This window comes from Malaclemys terrapin, chromosome 12 (assembly GCF_027887155.1).
Source record: "Malaclemys terrapin pileata isolate rMalTer1 chromosome 12, rMalTer1.hap1, whole genome shotgun sequence".
In the NCBI taxonomy this organism is placed as follows: Eukaryota; Metazoa; Chordata; order Testudines; family Emydidae; genus Malaclemys; species Malaclemys terrapin.
Window position 1 is genome coordinate 800641 of NC_071516.1, and position 19543 is coordinate 820183.

At 64.3% G+C, this 19543-nt stretch overlaps 2 protein-coding genes across 4 annotated transcripts; both read left to right on the forward strand.

Moving 5' to 3' along the window:
* The first annotated feature begins 76 nt into the window (after positions 1-76).
* Positions 77-10896, forward strand: LOC128846686 (uncharacterized). The gene is made up of 9 exons (XM_054045929.1): positions 77-81; positions 800-1131; positions 5466-5527; positions 5663-5809; positions 6191-6301; positions 7163-7270; positions 9814-9915; positions 10091-10263; positions 10890-10896. Exons 1-9 carry the CDS (start codon positions 77-79, stop codon positions 10894-10896), a joined length of 1047 nt encoding a protein of 348 aa, XP_053901904.1.
* LOC128846907 (ankyrin repeat domain-containing protein SOWAHA-like) lies at positions 10646-19356 on the forward strand. 3 transcript variants are annotated; one of them, XM_054046176.1, is made up of 6 exons: positions 10646-11603; positions 13808-13893; positions 14156-14179; positions 14859-14931; positions 15142-15234; positions 18490-19356. In XM_054046176.1, exons 1-6 carry the CDS (start codon positions 11175-11177, stop codon positions 19150-19152), a joined length of 1368 nt encoding a protein of 455 aa, XP_053902151.1. In that variant the 5' UTR covers positions 10646-11174; the 3' UTR covers positions 19153-19356. The 3 variants fall into 3 exon arrangements, with proteins under 3 accessions (XP_053902151.1, XP_053902153.1, XP_053902152.1); XM_054046177.1 differs by having other exon boundaries at positions 11510-11934; positions 18490-19354; XM_054046178.1 differs by lacking the exons at positions 14156-14179; positions 18490-19356 and adding an exon at positions 15570-16004 and having other exon boundaries at positions 10683-11603; positions 13808-13894.
* Positions 19357-19543: the final 187 nt, after the last annotated feature.

Sequence of the window (19543 nt, forward strand, 5' to 3'; positions counted from 1 at the left end):
AGATGACCGCATGGCTGTACTCCTTTTTCCTCACTGCCCACCTTAGCTGTGCAATCTGGACAATGGCCCTAAGGCCATGCGGTGAGAGGGGCTGGGCTCACTCCAGTGCTTTGAAGAGGGACAGGCTGGGATACTCGACAGGAGTGCTGCTGGGTCATAGGATAGACCCCATAGGCTCCCAGGCTCCAGGAGCCCTCAGACCCCACCACCCCCTTCCTGCTCCAGCCAGGAGCACCCTCCTCCCTGCCTGTGGAGCTCTGCAGCACTTCTGACCCATCTGGCTTTAGTCGGCAGCGAAAACCCCACTCTCCGGGCCGGGATCCTGCTCCTTGCGTCAAGCCAAGGAAGGGGTGCACCGTGCCCTCCCCAGCAAGGAGCCCACTCAGCTGCCCCCGCCCTTCCCTGGGGCTGAGCAAGAGACTTTGTTCCAGCACATACCAGGCCATGAGCTCACCCCACTGCCCTCATGCCAGCCCGGCAGTGCCTGGCCTACAGCCGGGGCCAAAGGCACCAGCAGGGCCTTGGCCTGCCCTCCCAAGAGCGAGCGGCCTGCGGCAGGGACCTCGGCCAGGCTCCCCCTCGCCCTGCCGGCCGGAGGAGTTTTCCCTTGGCCTTGGGGGGCCGGTGCCTGAGCCCCTGCCCGGCTGCCTGCACGGCCGGCCCGGCGGCCCCCGCCCTGGACGGACCAGCCCCGTGCCTGGCTCCTGCCGCCAGAGGCTCCCAGCCGCCCCTCGCAGGCCGCCCCCCAGCCCCTAGGCTGCAGCCCCCCCCCCCCCCCCAAACCGCCCCTCGGCTGCAGGCCGCCCGCCCCCAGCCCCTGGGCTGCGCCTGCCCGGTTCTCGCGCTCTGGGCGCAGCCTGTCCCGCGCGCAGCGCTCCGGGAGTGTCCCGGGGCTGCCCCCAGCCCGGCCGGTCGCCGGGGGCTCTGGGAGCCGGGCCGGGCCGAACCCGGCGGCTGTACTCGAGCGGGGCTCGGGGCTCGATACCCGGGACGGGACAGGCCGCTCCGCTCCGGGGCGCAGCGTCCTGGGCTGGCCCGTGCGCTCCGAGCCCCGCCCGCCGCAGTGCCCGGCCCAGCGCGGAGCGCAGCTGCTGGAGCAGCGCCGGCCCCGCTCGGGGACCCCGCTCCCAGGTGAGCCAGGGCTGGGGGGGCTCGGGGAGGATGGTCCCTGAGGAGTCCCCACAGCCTCGGGCACCGCGGGAGCTTCCAGCCCTGCCTTGGCTGCCCCCTGCCCGGCGCCGGGGGACCCGGGCCCCAAATCCAGCTCGGAACCAGCATTTCAGCCGCCGCCCTAGGGAGAGACTCGCAACTCCCCCAGGCTCGGTGCTTGGCCCTCGGGGAGACCCCCCGGTCAGTGCTTGGCCCCCGGGGAGACCCTGGGCCCATTGGAGACACCCCCCACCCCACATTAGTGTTCAGCCTGGGGCTCAAGCCATGATGAGAAACTGGAGGGAGTTCAGAGAAGAGCAAAAGGGCCGGGGTTCGGGGCTGAGACCTGGGCCCCCCACGTGGGTGGGCGAAGCCGGGGCTCCAGGGGCACCCGGGTAGTTGCCAAGGGAGCTGGAGCGGAGATGAGTGCAGACTATGGGGCTGTTGCCAGGAGCCATGGGCTGTGAGGGGGCGCATGGCCTGTGCAGGCCCCCCCAAGTTGGTGTCACTGCTGAGCGTGGGCCGTGCGCTCGGAGCAGCACAGCAAGAACGTGCTGCCAGACGGGACCGGGCTTCTCTTTGTGCTTGGCCCAGGGTGCTCTGGCCCTAAGACAGAATGGGTGAGAGGCCTGTCGTGGCTTGGGGCCATGCTGAAGTAGTTGGGAGGGGCTGGCACTAGGAGGGGCAAGGGGGGTGCCATGCTAGCTGTGCTGTGTGCACAGGGTCTGGGCGGTAACCCCTGTGCTAGGCAGGGTCTGGGCCTCCACCAACTCGGGGAAAAGGGGGTGGCAGTGATGGAGTTTGTCCTTCTCCTAGGAGAGCTGTGGAGATCAGCGCCTGGAGACACCACCGCACTTGTTGCTCATTAGCCTGGGTGACCTTCCCGTTCCCTGTCCCTGGCCAGAGCTAAGCGGGTTTGTTACATGTTTAATATCCTGAGAGTGTGATTAGTCGGTGTTTAATTACGGATCCAACCTGGGAGATAATCCACATCTGAGCAGGGAGTCGCGCCGGGCGAGTTCCCATCTGGGCGCTCCTGACTCCCAGGCCCCTGCCCTAAAACAGCTGCTCACAGCTGCCTGAACCAAGCCTCTCCTGGCTGCTCCCCAAATGCTCAGCTCCAGCCCCCCTTGCCTGGACTCCTTTGTCCCGTTTCTTCTGGGACAGTTCCCAATGGAAGCCGGAACGTCTCCGCCTCCTCCCTCAGCACATCCTGCCAGAAACGGCCCAGGCTGGTGGGGCTGCAGCCAGGGCAGGATATCGGGGTTTGTGTTCCTCTCTTATTTGTTCCTTTGCCTCTCCCCTGTGCTAACAGGAAGGGGGTTTGGGCTGAGCAACCGATTCGTTAACCATTTATCAGCCCTCGCTCTGCCCATAGGCTTCTGAGAGAGATGCCGGCTGCCTCTCATGGACTGTGGGCGATTTCAGCCAGCAGTGGCCCCTTCCACACCACTGGGTGCGTGGGGGCCAGCCGGCTCACTCTGGGGCTCCAGGCAGGCCCTTCTGGCCTGGATCCAGAGCTGGCAAAGGTGCTGTCCCCCGCCTGGTCCTGTGCAGGGCTGTGTCGGGAAGGGGAACCAGGTGGCCTCATTCATTTCGATTCCAACGTCTAGGTGGATGAGGTCGCACACAGGGAGCTGCTAGAGATGCTCATTGTCGTCCCGGATGAGAGTAGAGCAGGGAGGAATGGTCACAGTTCTCACCATGTCACAAGGTCAGAGCGGGCTGCAAGGTGCCGTGCTGGGACCTGTGTTGTTTAATCTCGTTATTAGTGATGTGAGCAGGAGCTGGGCAGGGTGCGGGCAAACGCAGCAGCTGACGGGAGTTCGTCTCACTTCAGCTGCCAGCTGGCGGGTGCTGGTCAGTGGGGGTGCTGAAGTTAGACAAGTGAGGAAATACAGCGTAATTTTTCAGAAGTGAGGTCGTTTCCCATTGGAACGACTTCCCGGGGCCGGGGTGGGTTCCCATCACTGACTCCTTTAAATCCAGACGGGAGGTTTCTCCAGGAGCTCTGCTCTAGGAATGGTTTGGGGGCAGGTCTCTGGCCCGGTCAGACTGGATGATCACAGGTCCCTTCTGGCTTTGGAATCCAGGAAGGTGGTGGCAAATGGGAGTCAGTGGTGATAAACACGAAGTGATGCACATTGGAGGGGACAATTTGACACCTCCCAGGGGGCTAGATTAGCGGCCAGGGACGGGAGCGGGGTGCCACTGCAGGTAGCAATGGAGACCTCTGCTCAATGCACAGCTGCAGGCAGAAGAGCTGCACAAGGACCGGGGTGGAGAATAACACGGGGAATGTTCCAGCGCCTTTGCATCAATCGATGGTGCGGATCCTGTGGGCAGCGCTGGGCCCCGTCGCACGCAGCTGGGGGGTCAGGGAAGGGTGACGAGAACGAGCAAGGCTGGGAAAACTGAGCCACAGCACAAGCACCAACGAACGACCAGTGAAACCGACAGGTGGGGAATTCAAAACTGATAAAGGAAATTCTTATTCACGCATTGTGTAATTAGCCTGTGGAACTCACTGCCACAGGATGTCACTGAGCCAAGAACTTGGCTAGATTCCAAGGGGGATGGAGATCCCGAATCTCCAGAGATGTCATAGTTAATGCTGACAAAATGGTTGGAAGAGTTCCAGGGTCTGAACTGATCTTTGACTATTGGAGATCAGGGTGAGACCTTTGTGGGGGTCCGTTGACTGACTGTGGGATCCTTGTGCCTCCCTCTGACATGTCTGGGGCTGGCACTGTTGGAGACTGGGGCAATGGGCCTCGGGGCTGAGCCTGTCTGGCCGTTCCTGTGTCCCTCCTGGTGCCCTTTCAATGTAAACCTGCCAGGTGCCAGTTCAGACAAGAGTGGGGCTTGTCTCTGGGAGCCGCGGCTTCACCCAAACTAGCCCGGCCCCGCTGGGTGACAGCTCTCTGGTGTGCACTGGCTGAGCCGACCCCCTCGGGCTGGCATGGCAGGTGCCCGGAGGACACTGCCTTGGGGGCTGTTGAGCAGGGGGGGAGTGGATGGGCCCCCGGACCCCTTCCGGCCCCAGGGTCCCTGTGCAAGGGGTCACTTTAAACCCAGTGCTCCCTCCCCTCCCCCCCCCGGGTAGTTGTCAGCTGGCAAGTCTGGGTGGAGCCCTGGGAGGGGGTTCCTGTCTGGATGTCTGCTCTGGGGAGATAGGGCTGTGTGTGATCCCAGCCAGGCCAGCCCTCCTCTCCAGCACTCTCCCCAGAGAAACCCCCGCAGCCAGGGGGTCCTGGCAGTTCCCTTCTGCCCTGGGGAGCAGCTTCCAGCAGGTACCAACACGCTGAACTAGTGACCTCGAACTGCCGTGGGCTGCTGGGCACTCCAGCCTTCCTGGGGGGGGGGGGGGGGTGTGACCCTGCCTGCCCGTGGGGCTTTGGGGCTGCGGGGTGTGTGTGTGTGTGACCCTGCCTGCCCGTGGGGCTTTGGGGCTGCTTGGTGGGGGGTGACTCTGCCAGCCCGTGGGGCTCTGGGGCTGCGTGGGGGGGGTGACTCTGCCTGCCCGTGGGGCTCAGTCCCATGCTAGCTGCATGTTCGCTTTGGTCCTGCTGGGCGCTGTGCAGAGGCCCGGTGCGGTGCTGCGTAGCCCCCAGCTGTTAGCTCTGGCCCCCGGAGCTACATCTACACAGGGCTAAAACCCCGCGGCTGGCCGGGGCTCTGGCTGCGGGGCTGAAAAATCACCGTGCAGACGCTCAGGCCCCTGCGGGGTGGGAGGTTCCCAGGCCTAGTTCCAGCCCACGCCCAAACGTCTGCATGGCGATTTTTTCGTTCCGGAGCCCGAGTCAGATGACCTGGGCCAGCCACAGCCATGGGGCTTTTATCCCTGCGCAGACGGACCTGGGTCTGCTTGTTCCGGTGTTTGTGGCTGGGTGACCAGGCATTTCCTCAGCCTGGAGCAGGAGCCGGAGAGCCTGACCCGATGGGGAGGGGAGCTCTGCGCTGGGAGATGGGGCAGGAAGGGGTCAGTCAATAGAAGGGAGTTCTTCTCGGCATGATCTTGATGTTGTCCTGGGGGACTCACCGCCACAGGATGTTAGGGAGGTGGGGGTCCCATGGGGCTGCAGTGACACTGGCTGCCGGGATGCTCTGCGGGACAGGCGGTTTCCAGCATTTCGTGCCTTGTTCTGGTGGGAAAGGGGCCAGAACACGGGAATCCAGCTGCTGCCAAGAGCCTGGATGGGGGCAGCTGGACGGGGTCCCACTGGGGAAGGGACTGTGGGTGACCCCCAGGAGTCCCCGTCCCAGGGAAGTCTGAACAGGCCCTGCCCTGTGTGACCCGGCCCTTGTCCCCACAGCTCAGCCCCACGAGGCCTTCATGGAGCTTGGGAAGAAGCTAGCCCTGGTCCGGCAGGGGGAGGTGAGTGTGGGCATTTCCTGGTCTAAGCTCAGCCCCCACCCCCGGGAAGGGCTCTGTGGGGTGGGCATCCCCGGGGCCCAGCGGGGGGAGGGCGAGGGTGCACCAGGCCGTGACATGCTCTGATCTGACCCACAGGGCGAGAAGAACGTGGTGCTGAAGCGACGCTCCCAGGAAGCAGCGCCTGGCCCGCCGGCCGGCATGGCCCTGTGGGAGGGCCCGCGGGCAGGGCCAGAGGAAGAGGCTGCATTGCCCCACATCCTGGTCACTGACTTCAGTGCTTCGGTGAGACTCGGGGAACCTTCGCCCGCTCCCTTGGCTCCCTGGCCCCTCCCCACCACAGCAGCCCCCCACATCCCCTGCCCTGGGAGCTTGGGGAGGGCTCTGGGCCCCGGGGGGAAGGGAAGGGGGAGAGCTCTGGGCCCCAGAGGGAGGAGAAGGGGGAGAGCTCTGGGCCCCAGAGGGAGGAGAAGGGGGAGAGCTCTGGGCCCCAGAGGGAGGAGAAGGGGGAGAGCTCTGGGCCGGGGCCTCAGCATGGAGCCCCAGGGGCTCTGTTTCACTACATCCCCCTCATCCCCAGGCCCCTGTGCTCCCAGCTAGTGGTGGGGACAGACCCACAGGCAGCTCGTCCTGAATTGGGGGGATGGTATGTCTCCTGGGGGGCAGAGCACTGCAGCCTGGGGCAGCCTCGAGGGGGTCCCTGCTACAGCCCCCGACCCACAGCTGGAGTCCGAGCCCCCAAGAGCGGCAGAGGAGGATGCAGAGAGCGTCTCCAAGGTGAGGGGTGCCCGGCAAAGTAGCCAGTGGCGGCGGGAGGAGCCGGGTGTGGGCCCCCCTGGGATGCCCTGGGTAGAAGGTATCTGACCCGGGGGGGGCGGGGTGTGCTGTGGGAGACACCCCCGGTGAATGGGCAGAGAATGGCGTGTGTTGGTGGGGGACCGTGGTCTTGGGGGCGTGGGGGAGCGGGTTAGAGCCCCAGGTGTTTGGGGGCGCTGTAGACGGTGATCCCGAGCAGGAGTCTGGGGTCACTGGCAGCGGCCAACGCCCGATTTGCCCTGCTGGCGGGATACGTGCGGGAAAGGGGAACCCAACCCTAGTGTCTCCAAGGACACGTGCTGGGTGCTCCACCAGGAGGCAGCGCTGAGGCCTCCAGGCGCTGCAGACGGGGAGTGGCTGGGAGCTCCTGGGCTCATGGGGGTGCTCTGGGCTGTGCTTTTGAGGGACTGCATGGGGGGGCTGGGGAATTGCAGGGGCTGGGCCAGGCCCTGGCAGGGATTCTGTGTCCCCTGCAGGCCCCAGCACCCGTGGGGCAGCCGGGGCCCAGTACCCCGGACATGGCGGTATTCCTGGCCCCGCTCCAGGGAGCAGACAGATCCCAGGGGCCTGATCCCAGCGGCTCTTGGGTCACTGCCACACGGAACCCGGGTAGGTCCTGGGCTGTGGGGAGCCTGGCACGCGGCCGCAGGGCTGGCAGGCAGGACAGGGAGGTTCCCCAGAAGTGGGCAGTTCTCCAGCCCCTGGAAGGTGGGGGAGGAGGTGGGGCTGGGGACTGCCCCCAGCTGTGGTGTCCCTTGGTGCCGTCAGAATGGGCAGTGGGCACTGGCTGCAGCTGCGTCACTCCCCCGGCCCTCCTGGCAGCCCCGTGCACCTCCCTCCCTCCCCCTCCCTCTGCTCTCCCGGCAGCCGGAGTCGGAGCAGGACGCCTCCGAAGATGGAGGGAGCAGCCTGGGCTCCAGCTCTGTGGCGGTGAGTAATAGGCAGGACGGGGTGTCGGATGCCCAGGATCGGTGCTACGCCCCCAGCCGTGGAACAGTCTCTAGGACAGGCCCCGTCAGTGCCAGGCCCCCCAGCCCCCAGGGTCTCCCTCTTCCTGCCCCGGGCAGGACGTGCAGCCTCCCCACCTCCTTAGACAGGACCTCCAGGCTCCTGCCCTCCTGCTTGGCGCCATGAGCTCCGCTCAGCCAGTCCCACTGAGCCAGCCCCTGGCAGAGCCTCGTGCGCCCTGCTGGGGTGACCGCACCTCGCCCCGCCTTTCAGTGACACTCGCACGGCGCTGGCACACCAGGCGGGTTTGTTGTCCCCTGGACACGGTACAGGGAGGCCGTAGGGTGGCCCAGAGAGAGGGAGGCTGAAGCACAGACTGTTCTGGTGAGCCCCAAGCCCAGGCACGCTGCAGAGACCTCTGTGCTCAGGCTCTGGGTCTCTGTCGGAGCTGCTGGGTCACCTCCCAGGTGAGAGCCCCGACTCCTTCCGGCAGCCGACGCTGAGCCCCTCCTCGCTTCATCCCCGTCCCGTGTTCTCGAGCTGGGGTCTGCCCAGCCTCCCTGCTGAGAGGTGGGGACCCGTCTCCCTCTGGGCCGAGGGCCACTGTGAGCTCCCCCCCATCCCCCTGCCCCGGTGCTGCTGAGAGGTGGGGACCCGTCTCCCTCTGGGCCGAGGGTCACTGTGAGCTCCCCCTTCCCCCCCCGGCCCCGGTGCTGCTGAGAAGTGGGGACCCGTCTCCCTCTGGGCCGAGGGCCACTGTGAGCTCCCCCCTCCCCGGCCCCAGTGCTGCTGAGAGGTGGGAACTAGGGCGTCGATTAATCGCAGTTAACCCATGCAATTAACTCAAAAAATTAATTGCAATTATTCGCACTGTTAATCGAATACCAATTGAAATGTATTAAATATTTTGGATGTTTTCTACATTTTCAAATATATCGATTTCAATTACAACACAGAATACAAAGTGGACAGTGCTCACTTTATATTATTTTTATTACGAATATTTGCACTGTAAAATGATAAAAGAAATAGTATTTTTCAGTTCACCTCATATAAGTGCTGTAGTGCAATCTCTTTATCGTGAAAGTGCAACTTGCAAATGTAGATTTTTTGTTACATAACTGCACTCAAAAACAAAACAATGTAAAACTTTAGAGCCTACAAGTCCACTCAGTCCTACTTCTCGTTTAGCCAATCGCTAAGACAAACAAGTTTGTTTACATTTACAGGTGATAAAGCTGCCTGCTTCTTATTTATAATGTTACCTGAAAGTGAGAACAGGCGTTTGCATGGCACTTTTGTAGCTGGCGTTGCAAGGTGTTTACGTGTCAGATATGCTAAACATTCGTAGGCCCCTTCATGCTTCGGCCACCATTCCAGAGGACACGCGTTCATGCTGATGATGCTCATTACAAAAAATAATGCATTAATTAAATTAGCGACTGAACTCCTAGGGAGAGAATTGTAGGTCCCCTGCTCTGTTTTACCCACATTCTGCCATATATTTCATGTTATAGCAGTCTCGGATGATGACCCAGCACATGTTGCTCATTTTAAGAACACTGTCACAGCAGATTTGACAAAACGCAAAGGTACCAATGTGAGATTTCTAAAGATAGTTACAGATTTAAGAATCGGAAGTGCCTTCCAAAATCTGAGAGACGATGTGTGGAGCTACTTTCAGAAGTCTTAAAAGACCAACACTCCGATGCAGAAACTACAGAACTCAAACCACCAAAAAGAAAATCAGCCTTCTGCTGGTGGCATCTGACTCAGATGATGAAAATGAACATGTGTTGGTCCGCACTGCTTTGGATTGTTATCAAGCAGAACCCGTCATCAGCATGAACGCATGTCCTCTGGAATGGTGGCTGAAGCATGAAGGGACATATGAATCTTTAGTGCATCTGGCACATAAATACCTTGCAACGCTGGTTACAACAGTGCCATGCAAACGCCCGTTCTCACTTCCAGGTGACATTGTAAATAAGAAGAGGGCAGCATTATCGCCTGTAAATGTAAACAAACTTGTTTGTCTGAGCGATTGGCTGAACGAGAAGTAGGACTGAGTGGACTTGTAGGCTTTAAAGTTTTACAGTGTTTTATTTTTTAATGCAGTTATTTTTTGTACATAATTCTACGTTTGTAAGTTCAACTTTCACGATAAAGAGATTGCTCTACAGTACTTGTATTAAGTGAATTGTAAAATACTATTTCTTTTGTTTTTTACAGTGCAAATATTTGAAATAAAAATAATAATATAAAGTGAGCACTGTACCCTTTGTATTCTGTGTTGTAATTGAAATCAATATATTTGGAAATATAGAAAACATCCAAAAATATTTCAATAAATGGTATTCGATTATTCTTTAACAGCGCGATTAATCGCAATTAATTTTTTTAGTTGCTTGACAATCCTCATGGGAACCCATCTCTCTCTGGGCCGAGAGCCATTGTGCAGCCCCCCTACGGCCCTGACGGGCCCCGGTGCTGCTATCTGTCACTCTCTGTGTCTCCCCCCCCAGCTGGACCCTGTGGAGAAGGAGTGGCTGCAGGGGGCGGCCAGCGGGCACCTGCTCACCCTGAGTCACCTGCTCAAACAGGAGCCGTCCCTGGCCACCAGGAAGGCAAGTCTGGCCCTCATGCCTGGCCTGATCTGCTCAGCTGGGCTGGGGAAAGTGGGAGGGGCTCTGGGCCAGACCCGCTGCTCTTGGGCAGTGTGGGGGGCTGCCCCAGCCTTAGCCCGAGCTCACCCATTTTCTCTCTCTCTCTCTCTCTCTGCTCCCTTGGGACGTGCTGCAGGACTTCACCTCGGTGAGTACAGGGCCATGCCAGGCCCATGCTCCCTCCAGCCCTGACCGGGCGGCTCAGGCTGCAGCTTGGGGTGGGTCGCGCTGCCTTGCGAATCCCGGAGGGGCCTGGGGCAAAGTCAAGCTCTTGGGACCCCAAACTCCTGAGAAAAAAGAAGAACAGGAGTACTTGTGGCACCTTAGAGACTAACAAATTTATTAGAGCATAAGCTTTCGTGGACTACAGCCCACTTCTTCGGATGCATATAGAATGGAACATATAATGAGGAGATATATATACACACATACAGAGAGCATAAACAGGTGGGAGTTGTCTTACCAACTCTGAGAGGCCAATTAATTAAGAGAAAAAAAACTTTTGAAGTCCTTTTTTTTTTTTTTTCCTCTTAATTAATTGGCCTCTCAGAGTTGGTAAGACAACTCCCACCTGTTTATGCTCTCTGTATGTGTGTATATCTATCTCCTCATTATATGTTCCATTCTATATGCATCCGAAGAAGTGGGCTGTAGTCCACGAAAGCTTATGCTCTAATAAATTTGTTAGTCTCTAAGGTGCCACAAGTACTCCTGTTCTTCTTTTTGCGGATACAGACTAACACGGCTGTTACTCTGAAACTTGTCAAACTCCTGAGAAATCCCAGCCCCTCCTGCAGCTAATGAACTCACTGCCCCACACCTGCCTGTCCCCTCCCCGCCCTCTTGCCCACCCCCCCATCTACAGGCTCTGATTTCCTGCTCTCTCTCTCTTCCCCGTTGCTGACCTGCTGGGCTCTGGTTCCGGTGCGGCTCAGGGGGTAAGTCGGGGCAGGTGGACCTTGCTGCTCCCACAGAGGCTCGGGGCGGGGGGTGTTGGGGTTGCTGCAGGTTGGTTGAGCCCTGGTCCCTGGTGGGAGCCCCGATGCCCAGCAGGGAGCCCAGAGGGTCTGGATGGGAGCTCAGCCCAGCCCTGAGGGCAGTAGCAGAGCAGTCCAGCCAGCAGCCCAGTTTGTAGGGAGAAGGGGGCCCGAGGCCCGAAGAACAGCTCCCTCCAGGGGTTTCCAAATCCAGATGTTTGGTGGCTGAGTTTCCTGCCCCAAATGGAAGGTTTTAGCTGCCCTCCCCCTCGCTGGACCAACACCGCGCTGGCTCCGGGGGCCCCATGCGATGCTTCTAACATGTCTCCTTCTCTGCCCCGTCCCTGTCGCCCATCCCTACTGGCGCCGTCTCCTGCCTCCGCTGCCCGTCCCTGCTGTCACCGGCGCCCATCTCCGCTGCCCGTCCCTGTCGCCCGTCCCTGCTGGCACCGGCACTCATCTCCGCTGCCCGTCCCCGCTGCCCGTCTCCGCTGCCCGTCCCTGTCGCCCGTCCCTGCTGGCGCCGTCTCCGCTGCCCGTCCCTGCTGGCGCCGTCTCCTGCCTCCGCTGCCCGTCCCTGCTGGCACCGGCACTCATCTCCGCTGCCCGTCCCTGCTGGCACCGTCTCCCGTCCCCGCTGGCGCCGGCGCCCATCTCGGCTGGGAGCAGTTTGTAAGTATGACCCATCTGGGACCCCAGGATCAGCCTCGCCCCCTCCCTGCTGCATTCCAGGGCCGGGCTCCCTGGCTCCTCGCCAGCGAGCTGAGCGCTGGCAGATGGGGCGCAGGGCAGGGGCCCCAGAGGGTCTCTAGGGCAGAGTGGGCAGATAGACTCAGCTCAGGGCTGGGAGTCAGGACTCCTGGGTTCTGTTTCTGAACATAGTGACCCCCCCACCCGGGAGAGCGCCCCCTTCAGCCCCATGGGAGGGTGCCATGGAGCCGGCCAGGGGAGAGGTGCAGGTGTCTGTGTTCTGCCCACGTTCCCCACTGGAGGTGCGATGCAGGTAATTTTTTTGCCCAGGATGAGTGGAGCTGGGGGGTGGGGCAGAGGTGGTTCGGCCTGAGCCCAGGATGGTGGGGAGCAGGGTGAGTGAAGGTGGGCTGGGGGGGCCAGCAGGGGGTCTGAGCCCACACGGGGGGAGAAGGGCTCTCTCGGGGGATGGGCAAGGGTGGGGGGCAGCAGGGGGTCTGAGCCCACATGGCGGAGAAGGGCTCTCTCAGGGGATGGGCAAGGCTGGGGGCAGCAGGGGGTCTGAGCCCAGCATGGGGGGAGAAGGGCTCTCTCAGGGGATGGGCAAGGCTGGGGGGCAGCAGGGGGTCTGAGCCCAGCATGGGGGGGGGAGGGCTCTCTCAGGGGATGGGCGAGGCTGGGGGGAAGCAGGGGGTCTGAGTCCAGCATGGGGGGGGGAGGGCTCTCTCAGGGGATGGGCGAGGCTGGGGGGCAGCAGGGGGTCTGAGCCCAGCATGGGGGGGGAAGGGCTCTCTCAGGGGATGGGCAAAGCTGGGGGGCAGCAGGGGGTCTGAGCCCACATGGCGGGAGAAGGGCTCTCTCGGGGGATGGGCGAGGCTGGGGGGCAGCAGGGGGTCTGAGCCCAGCATGGGGGGGGAGGGCTCTCTCGGGGGATGGGCAAGGCTGGGGGGCAGCAGGGGGTTTGAGCCCAGCATGGGGGGAGAAGGGCTCTCTCAGGGGATGGGCGAGGCTGGGGGGCAGCAGGGGGTCTGAGCCCAGCATGGGGGGAGAAGGGCTCTCTCAGGGGATGGGCGAGGCTGGGGGGCAGCAGGGGGTCTGAGTCCAGCATGGGGGGGGAAGGGCTCTCTCAGGGGATGGGCGAGGCTGGGGGGCAGCAGGGGGTCTGAGCCCAGCATGGGGGGGGAAGGGCTCTCTCAGGGGATGGGCGAGGCTGGGGGGCAGCAGGGGGTCTGAGCCCAGCATGGGGGGAGAAGGGCTCTCTCGGGGGATGGGCGAGGCTGGGGGGCAGCAGGGGGTCTGAGCCCAGCATGGGGGGTGAAGGGCTCTCTCGGGAGATGGGCGAGGCTGGGGGGCAGCAGGGGGTCTGAGTCCAGCATGGGGGGGGAAGGGCTCTCTCGGGGGATGGGCAAGGGTGGGGGGCAGCAGGGGGTCTGAGCCCAGCATGGGGGGGGAAGGGCTCTCTCGGGGGATGGGCAAGGCTGGGGGGCAGCAGGGGGTCTGAGCCCACATGGCGGGAGAAGGGCTCTCTCGGGGGATGGGCAAGGCTGGGGGGCAGCAGGGGGTCTGAGCCCAGCATGGGGGGGGAAGGGCTCTCTCAGGGGATGGGCGAGGCTGGGGGGCAGCAGGGGGTCTGAGTCCAGCATGGGGGGGGGAGGGCTCTCTCGGGGGATGGGCGAGGCTGGGGGGCAGCAGGGGGTCTGAGTCCAGCATGGGGGGGGGCTCTCTCGGGGGATGGGCGAGGCTGGGGGGCAGCAGGGGGTCTGAGTCCAGCATGGGGGGGGGAGGGCTCTCTCGGGGGATGGGCGAGGCTGGGGGGCAGCAGGGGGTCTGAGTCCAGCATGGGGGGGGAGGGCTCTCTCGGGGGATGGGCGAGGCTGGGGGGCAGCAGGGGGTCTGAGCCCACGTGGCGGGAGGAGGGCTCTCTCGGGGGATGGGCGAGGCTGGGGGGCAGCAGGGGGTCTGAGCCCACATGGCGGGAGAAGGGCTCTCTCGGGGGATGGGCAAAGCTGGGGGGCAGCAGGGGGTCTGAGTCCAGCATGGGGGGGGAAGGGCTCTCTCGGGGGATGGGCGAGGCTGGGGGGCAGCAGGGGGTCTGAGCCCACATGGGGGGAGAAGGGCTCTCTCGGGGGATGGGCGAGGCTGGGGGGCAGCAGGGGGTCTGAGCCCAGCCCTGCCTCTCCCCGCAGACAGCGCTGCACTGGGCGGCCAAGCACGGCAAGGAGGACTTGGTCTCGCTGCTGGTGGCTGCTGGAGCCGATGTGAACACGCGCTCGGTGAGTTCCCGGCGGGCAAGGGGAGGCGGGCGGGGGGCTCGGGGCCCTGTCCAGCCCCAGGCAGCAGGTCCCAGCAGGGGCTCTGCCAGCCCCAGGCCCATGGCCTCCCACCTCCCTGAGTGGGGCCCGGAGGGTGGGGTCCCTGGCCTGGGGAGCTGAGTGCCAAGTGGGGCAGAGCCCCGAGGGGGCTGTGAGCAGTGGGGGGGCGGTGATCCATATGTGCCTGGCTCTAACGGGTTCTCCTCTCCCCCTCCCCACGCTGCTCCCCATGCTCGGACCCAGCACGTGAGTACCTGCTGTCTTCCTGCCCAGCTGCTGTGCGGGCAGGAGGAGCCGGGGGCATGGGGGCTGCCGGGGGCTTGCCAGGACACCAGGCGAGGGGGCTGTGCTGGGCGAGGGCCTGAGCTCCGGTGGGATGGGGCATGTCGGAGGAGGGGTGGCGGCCAGAGCCCCATTGGAGCCTGCACTGCGCTGGCAGCGGGGCACTGCATTGGCAGCGTGGCACTGCATGTGCAGGGCATGAAGGGTTAACTGGAAGTGGGTCCTGGAGCTCTGCACTAACCCTGTGCTCTCTCCCCCCCTCCCCCCCCCCGAGCAGGGCGTGAGTATGCAGGTGCCCGGGGACGGACAGATGGACGGACCTCGCAGCAGGCTCCTCAGGACAGATTAGGCAGTGGGCACTGGTGCCCGGGGGCGGGTGATTGTTGCTGGAGCAGGACTGGATGCTGGGGGGTCTCACTGGGAAGGGTGGGGGCGGGGAGATCATTGGGGGCTGTGCTATGGAAGGGGGCATTTTTCAGGGCCGGGGGGCCGCTCTGAGGGGGTGATGCCCACGTCCCCCGGGTGGGGAGATTGCTGGGGGTGGGGGGAGTCTCCTGGGCAGCCCCATTTCCTTCCTCCAGGGCTTGGCCGGGGGTCTGATGCCACCGGTCCCTCGTGTCCTGATGCTTCCGTGTCCCCCCAGGGCTACACCCCACTACACATTGCTGCTCTGCATGGACACCACCAGGTCATGGACCTGCTCGTCCGCAGCTACGGTGAGCAGCCCCTGCCCCCCGGCCTGGGCCCTTCTCGTGGGAAGGGAGGTGGGCGGGGCTGAAGCCAAGGGTCCCCCCGCTGGGTGACCCGTGTTGGGGAGGGGGTCACGGCCCAGGACTTGGAGCCCTCTTGGTGCATTCTCCATCCTGGGGCCAGGCCGCCGGGGGGGCAGTGCCCGGCGAGGGGGGCTGAACCGTGTGTCCCGGCAGGTGCCAAGCAGAACGTGCGGGATCACAGTGGGCACCTGGCCAGACACTACCTGGGAGCAGAGAAGCCGCTGGACAGAGTTGCCACGCTGCCCCGTGAGAAATGCCCCTTGTCTGTCTGTCTGTCTGTCCCCCATTCCTGCAGGTCCATGGAGGGGGGCCGCAAGCAGCGTATGCATGGGGGGAGGGGCACACAAGCGAGGGCGGGGCTTAGCCTGGCTGCCTGGGGGGCGGGGGTCTGTGCAAAGGGCTGGGCACTCCCTGCTCGGTGCCACCATGTGCACCCGTTGAGCTCAGCTGTGCCCCAGGGCAGGGGACAGGACAGGGGCTGTCAGGGTGTGTGTGTGGAGGGGGCTGGGGGTTGTAGCCCTGCTGGGAGGGGGCCGTATCTCCTGCCCTGACCCTGCCCTGCCCTGCCCTCTCTCCCCCAGAGCTGCCAGCAGTGCGCGGCAGGAACAGGGCGCTGGCCTGTCTGCTCTTGCCCAAGGGCAGCGGCCAGGCCCGGAAGCGCTGGGGCTCTGCCGAGGACCTGACGGAGGAGGAGGAGCGGGGGCAGGCGCAGCACCTCGCCCTGCCAGCCTCGTACCGCGCCGTGCGCAAGTTCTCCCGGTAGTGGGGCCGGCTCCCGGCCCCTGCCAGCCCGGCCCTAGTGCCACCCGCTGCCGGGGGCTCAGGCTGCCCCTCAGTCCTGACCCACAGCCCCTGCTGTCCCACCCTGGTGATTCCCATCTCCACCGACACGGCGCTCGCTCGGTTACTGCTGGGTCTGCCAGCGCCAGGCACCTCGCCCAGCCCGGGAGCACCACGCCCCTGCAGCTCTGCTGTTTTCTAATGGATCCTGACGCTGAAATAAATCACTACGTGCAGCTGTGGGTCCACGTCTGTGTCAGCCCCGGCCCAGGGGCAGAGTCCGGAAGGGCCCTCGGGGTCAGGGGCCCCTCCCGCCGGGGACTGAGTGAACGGCGGGGCTGAGGGCAGCGGGATTCCTGCGACCAGAGCCCTCGGGGGCAGGGCGGGTGGCCCCAGGGTGCGATGCTGACGTGCACACGCCCATACCCACCACCTCGCCCTGCTGCTGGGGTCTCCCCTGACACCGCCGAGCAGCTGCTGCTGTTTGGAATCTGTTTCCCAGGCTCCCCTGCCCCTGCCCTCCCCTCCAGGGCTCGTCTGCCCCCTCCCTGCAACCCAGCTGGGGCTAAGCCCAGCTCAGCTGCACCCCCCTGCCTGGGGAGGTTCTGCCCAGGGCTCAGTGATGGGTCCTTTCACCTGGGCCCCTCTCACCGCCCGCAGCTGGGCTCAGCGCAGCCAAGTAGCCCAGGGCGCTGCCCTGAGGATCCCCAGAGCTATGGCTGCACCTGGGGTGGGGGGCCAGGCAGCAAGGTGGGTTCTCTCGCCTGCCCCCACAGCAGCCCTGGCTCCAGCCCCCGCCCCCACACTGGGCAGGGCCCAGGCAACTGCCGGGCCTCCCTTCCTGGGGGGGCCTGCTGGGCGGTAGGCCGCAGGCGGCCTGACTCCTTTCACCGCGGGCCCCCCCTGGAGCACCAGTGCCAATACCAACGGCTCCTCCAGCCTCGCCCCAGCCCTGGGCTGAGGCCTGTGCCACCCCAGCGCTGCCTCCCCAGGCCCACCACTGCTGCCCTCTGGTCACCCCCGTGGGCCATGAGGCCAAGCCCATCCCCCCTCCAGCCCAATGGGGGCTGGGCTGGGGACGGTTATGCCCCATGTCTTGGTGCAGCAGAACCCCACTGTGCCAGCCAGGCACTATCGCCATATGCACGGGGCTCCTCCGGCCTGGTGCCACGTGTCACCCCCGGGATGGCCGGCACGGGAGCGCGGTCGTGGCATGACCATGGCATGTTGGACTTGCAGGGAACCAGCCGTGCTGGGGGATTTACCACCCAGACAATCTGTGCGGGCGCTTTAACAGGAGCTGGCACCAGACTGCTAGTCCTTGCTAAGCAGCTGTCAATCACCCTGCTGGCCCCACACGGACCCTCCCCGCCCCCAGCCCCCTATAAAGCTCCGTGCTCTGGGCTCCTTCCCACTGGTCCCAGCAGCATGGCGGCAGCACAGCTGGTGTGGGGGGAGGCTCAGGCTGGCAACAAGCCGGGGGGCCCCAGAGGGGCGTGGGGGGCCCCAGGGCTGCCGCCTCCCCCTCACCACGCTGTCCTGCAGCTGCCCTGCGCCTACCCGGCACCACAGGACACCAACCTGCTGCCACCGCACCTGAGTCTCCTGGCACAGCCAGTAAGTGACGGGCCGCCAGGCCTGGGGTGTTGGGGAGGGGCAGGGGGCTGTTGCCGCCCCTCAGGGGGTGCCCTGCACGTGGCCCCCACCCCAGTGGGAAAAGCGGGGGGCGGGCAGTTCGCTGCACCCATTGTGGCTGGGAGGAGGGCAGGGGCCGAGCACCCACTGGCAAAGCGTCTGCCACCCTGAGCTCAAATGGGAGAGGAGGCTAATGGGTGGCTCAGGGGCAGGGAACCAGGATTCCTGGGGGGTCTAGCCCTGGCACTGGGTGGGACATTGCAGGCGAGTGGTTACAGCTGGGCATCACTGCTCACTCTGCTACTCACGCCTTGGTCCCCTGCAGCCAACTGTACACGCTGCCCCAGAGACTGGGACTTGCCTGCCTCCCTTCCCTGTGGGGTAGCAGCTCTCCCTGTTGTGGGGTGGGTAGCTGGCTGTATGGGCCCGCTGAGCCCCCCCCCCCAACCAAACAATAGTTCCCAGGAGCTGTGGTCCTGCCCTCCCCATTGGCTCCGGTGGAGGCCACAGCGCTATCCTCGGGAGCAGGGGTGGGTGCTGGGAGCCCGCTCCAGCAAACCCCAGGGGGCTGCCTGTGGCTTTCAGTACTCTGGAGTGGGGGGCAGAGCTGGGCCTGCCCCACAGACGGTCTGTCCCCAGGATCAGCTGTGATCTGGCAGGGCTGGGATGCTCCCATGTCGTTTCCCCCCCCCCCCTCCCCACCGCTGGAGCAGGCCCAGCAGAGCAGTGGGCTAGCCTGGGGGTGTATCCATAGAGCCCAGCCTGCGCCCCGGACAGAGCCTAGAGGGCAGGGGGGCCGCTGAGGGGCACTTCCCAGTGTGCTCAGCACAAGAGCGGAGAGGAACTGGGAGCCCCGGCAGGATATGGGGGAAGGACACTAGATTTCCCAGAGCAAAAGCCCCGCTCTCCCCTCAGGGAGCAGATACCAACAAATGTGCCAGTCCCGTGTGACTGAACCCTGGGGCAGGGCTGGGAGCTCATGGCTTGGGCAATCCACCAGCAAGCCCCTTCCCGGCCCACGCCTCGGCAGGGCCCTGCAGCCACCTCTGCACCGAGGGCTTCACCGCCCTGTCCTGTGCCTTCCAGGTGACGGCTGTTTACAACCTCCAGCCCCTGCTCCTGCCCGGCCCCGTGCTGTGTGCCCCCTGCTTCGGCCAGGGCCTGCCCGCGGAGCTGTCCCGAGCCAGGGCGGCCACCTCCCGGGAGAGCACCAGCGCCCTGAAGGCCTGGCTGGGCCAGCACTTGAGGAACCCCTACCCCAGCAAGGGCGAGAAAGTCATGCTAGCCATCATCAGCAAGATGAGCCTCCCCCAGGTCTCCACGTGGTTCGCCAACGCCCGCCGGCGCCTCAGGAAGGAGAAGCGTCTGCGTTGGGCCCCCCGCAGCAAGTGGGACAGAGATGCCAGCGAGGGCGAGGCGGAGTGCGAGCAACAGCAGGGCGAGGGGCCGGGTGGCAGCCCCAAGGGGGTCAGCCCTGGCCCCTGTCTGGAGTCAGAGCACCAGCGGCCAAGCCCCAAGCCCAACGCTGCTGGGCTGACACCGGAGACGCAGCCCCAGCAGCCCAAGCGCTGGTGTCTGGCTGAGACCGCGACATGCCCCCGGCAGGAGCAGAGCTCCTGCCTGCGGCTGGAGGTGGCACCCCCCGGCTGGGGCCTTGGGGCGCCAGGGGGAGCCACGTACGTCCTATCCCCACAGCTCAGCCTGGCCCTTCCCTGGCGCACCGAGAGCCACCGGACGCCCCCGCTGTGACGGCAGGGCCCAGGCAGCAACGGGCCTGGGACTCACAGCGGGGAGCGGGGGGCTCTGCCCACGGGGACCAGGCTGTGGAGAGGCCCTCCCAGGTGTTAGATTTGGGGGAGGCTCTAGGGTAAAGAGTGAGTCTGTGGGGCAACAAGGGCCTGGGGGCTGGTTCCTTGCGTGGCTCCCAGAAGCCAATAAGATATGTCGGGGGAGGGGGAGCCAGGAGGGGGCTGGAGGTTGGGGAGGGGGAGGCCAGGGGGCTAGAGCCTGCGGCTCAGGGGATGGTGGGGGAGGCCAGGTGGAGTGGGTTTGAATGGGGCCCAGACCCCAGCCCAGGCAAGGTCGCTCCCATTGGGCTGTTGCCAGGGTTCTCACCAGCCCCACAGGATGGCAAGCGACA

Bases quoted from the DNA above. Each gene is read 5' to 3' on its own strand.
- LOC128846907 (XM_054046176.1), top strand. From the start codon at position 11,175: ATGGAAGGTTTTAGCTGCCCTCCCCCTCGCTGGACCAACACCGCGCTG. The intron at 11,604-13,807 runs GTAAGTATGACC...CTCTCCCCGCAG, and splicing joins ATCTCGGCTGGGAGCAGTTT to ACAGCGCTGCACTGGGCGGC. The intron at 13,894-14,155 runs GGTGAGTTCCCG...CCTCCCCACGCT, and splicing joins GCCGATGTGAACACGCGCTC to GCTCCCCATGCTCGGACCCA.
- LOC128846686 (XM_054045929.1), top strand. The intron at 1,132-5,465 runs GTGAGCCAGGGC...TTGTCCCCACAG, and splicing joins CTCGGGGACCCCGCTCCCAG to CTCAGCCCCACGAGGCCTTC. The intron at 7,271-9,813 runs GTGAGTAATAGG...CTCCCCCCCCAG, and splicing joins TGGGCTCCAGCTCTGTGGCG to CTGGACCCTGTGGAGAAGGA.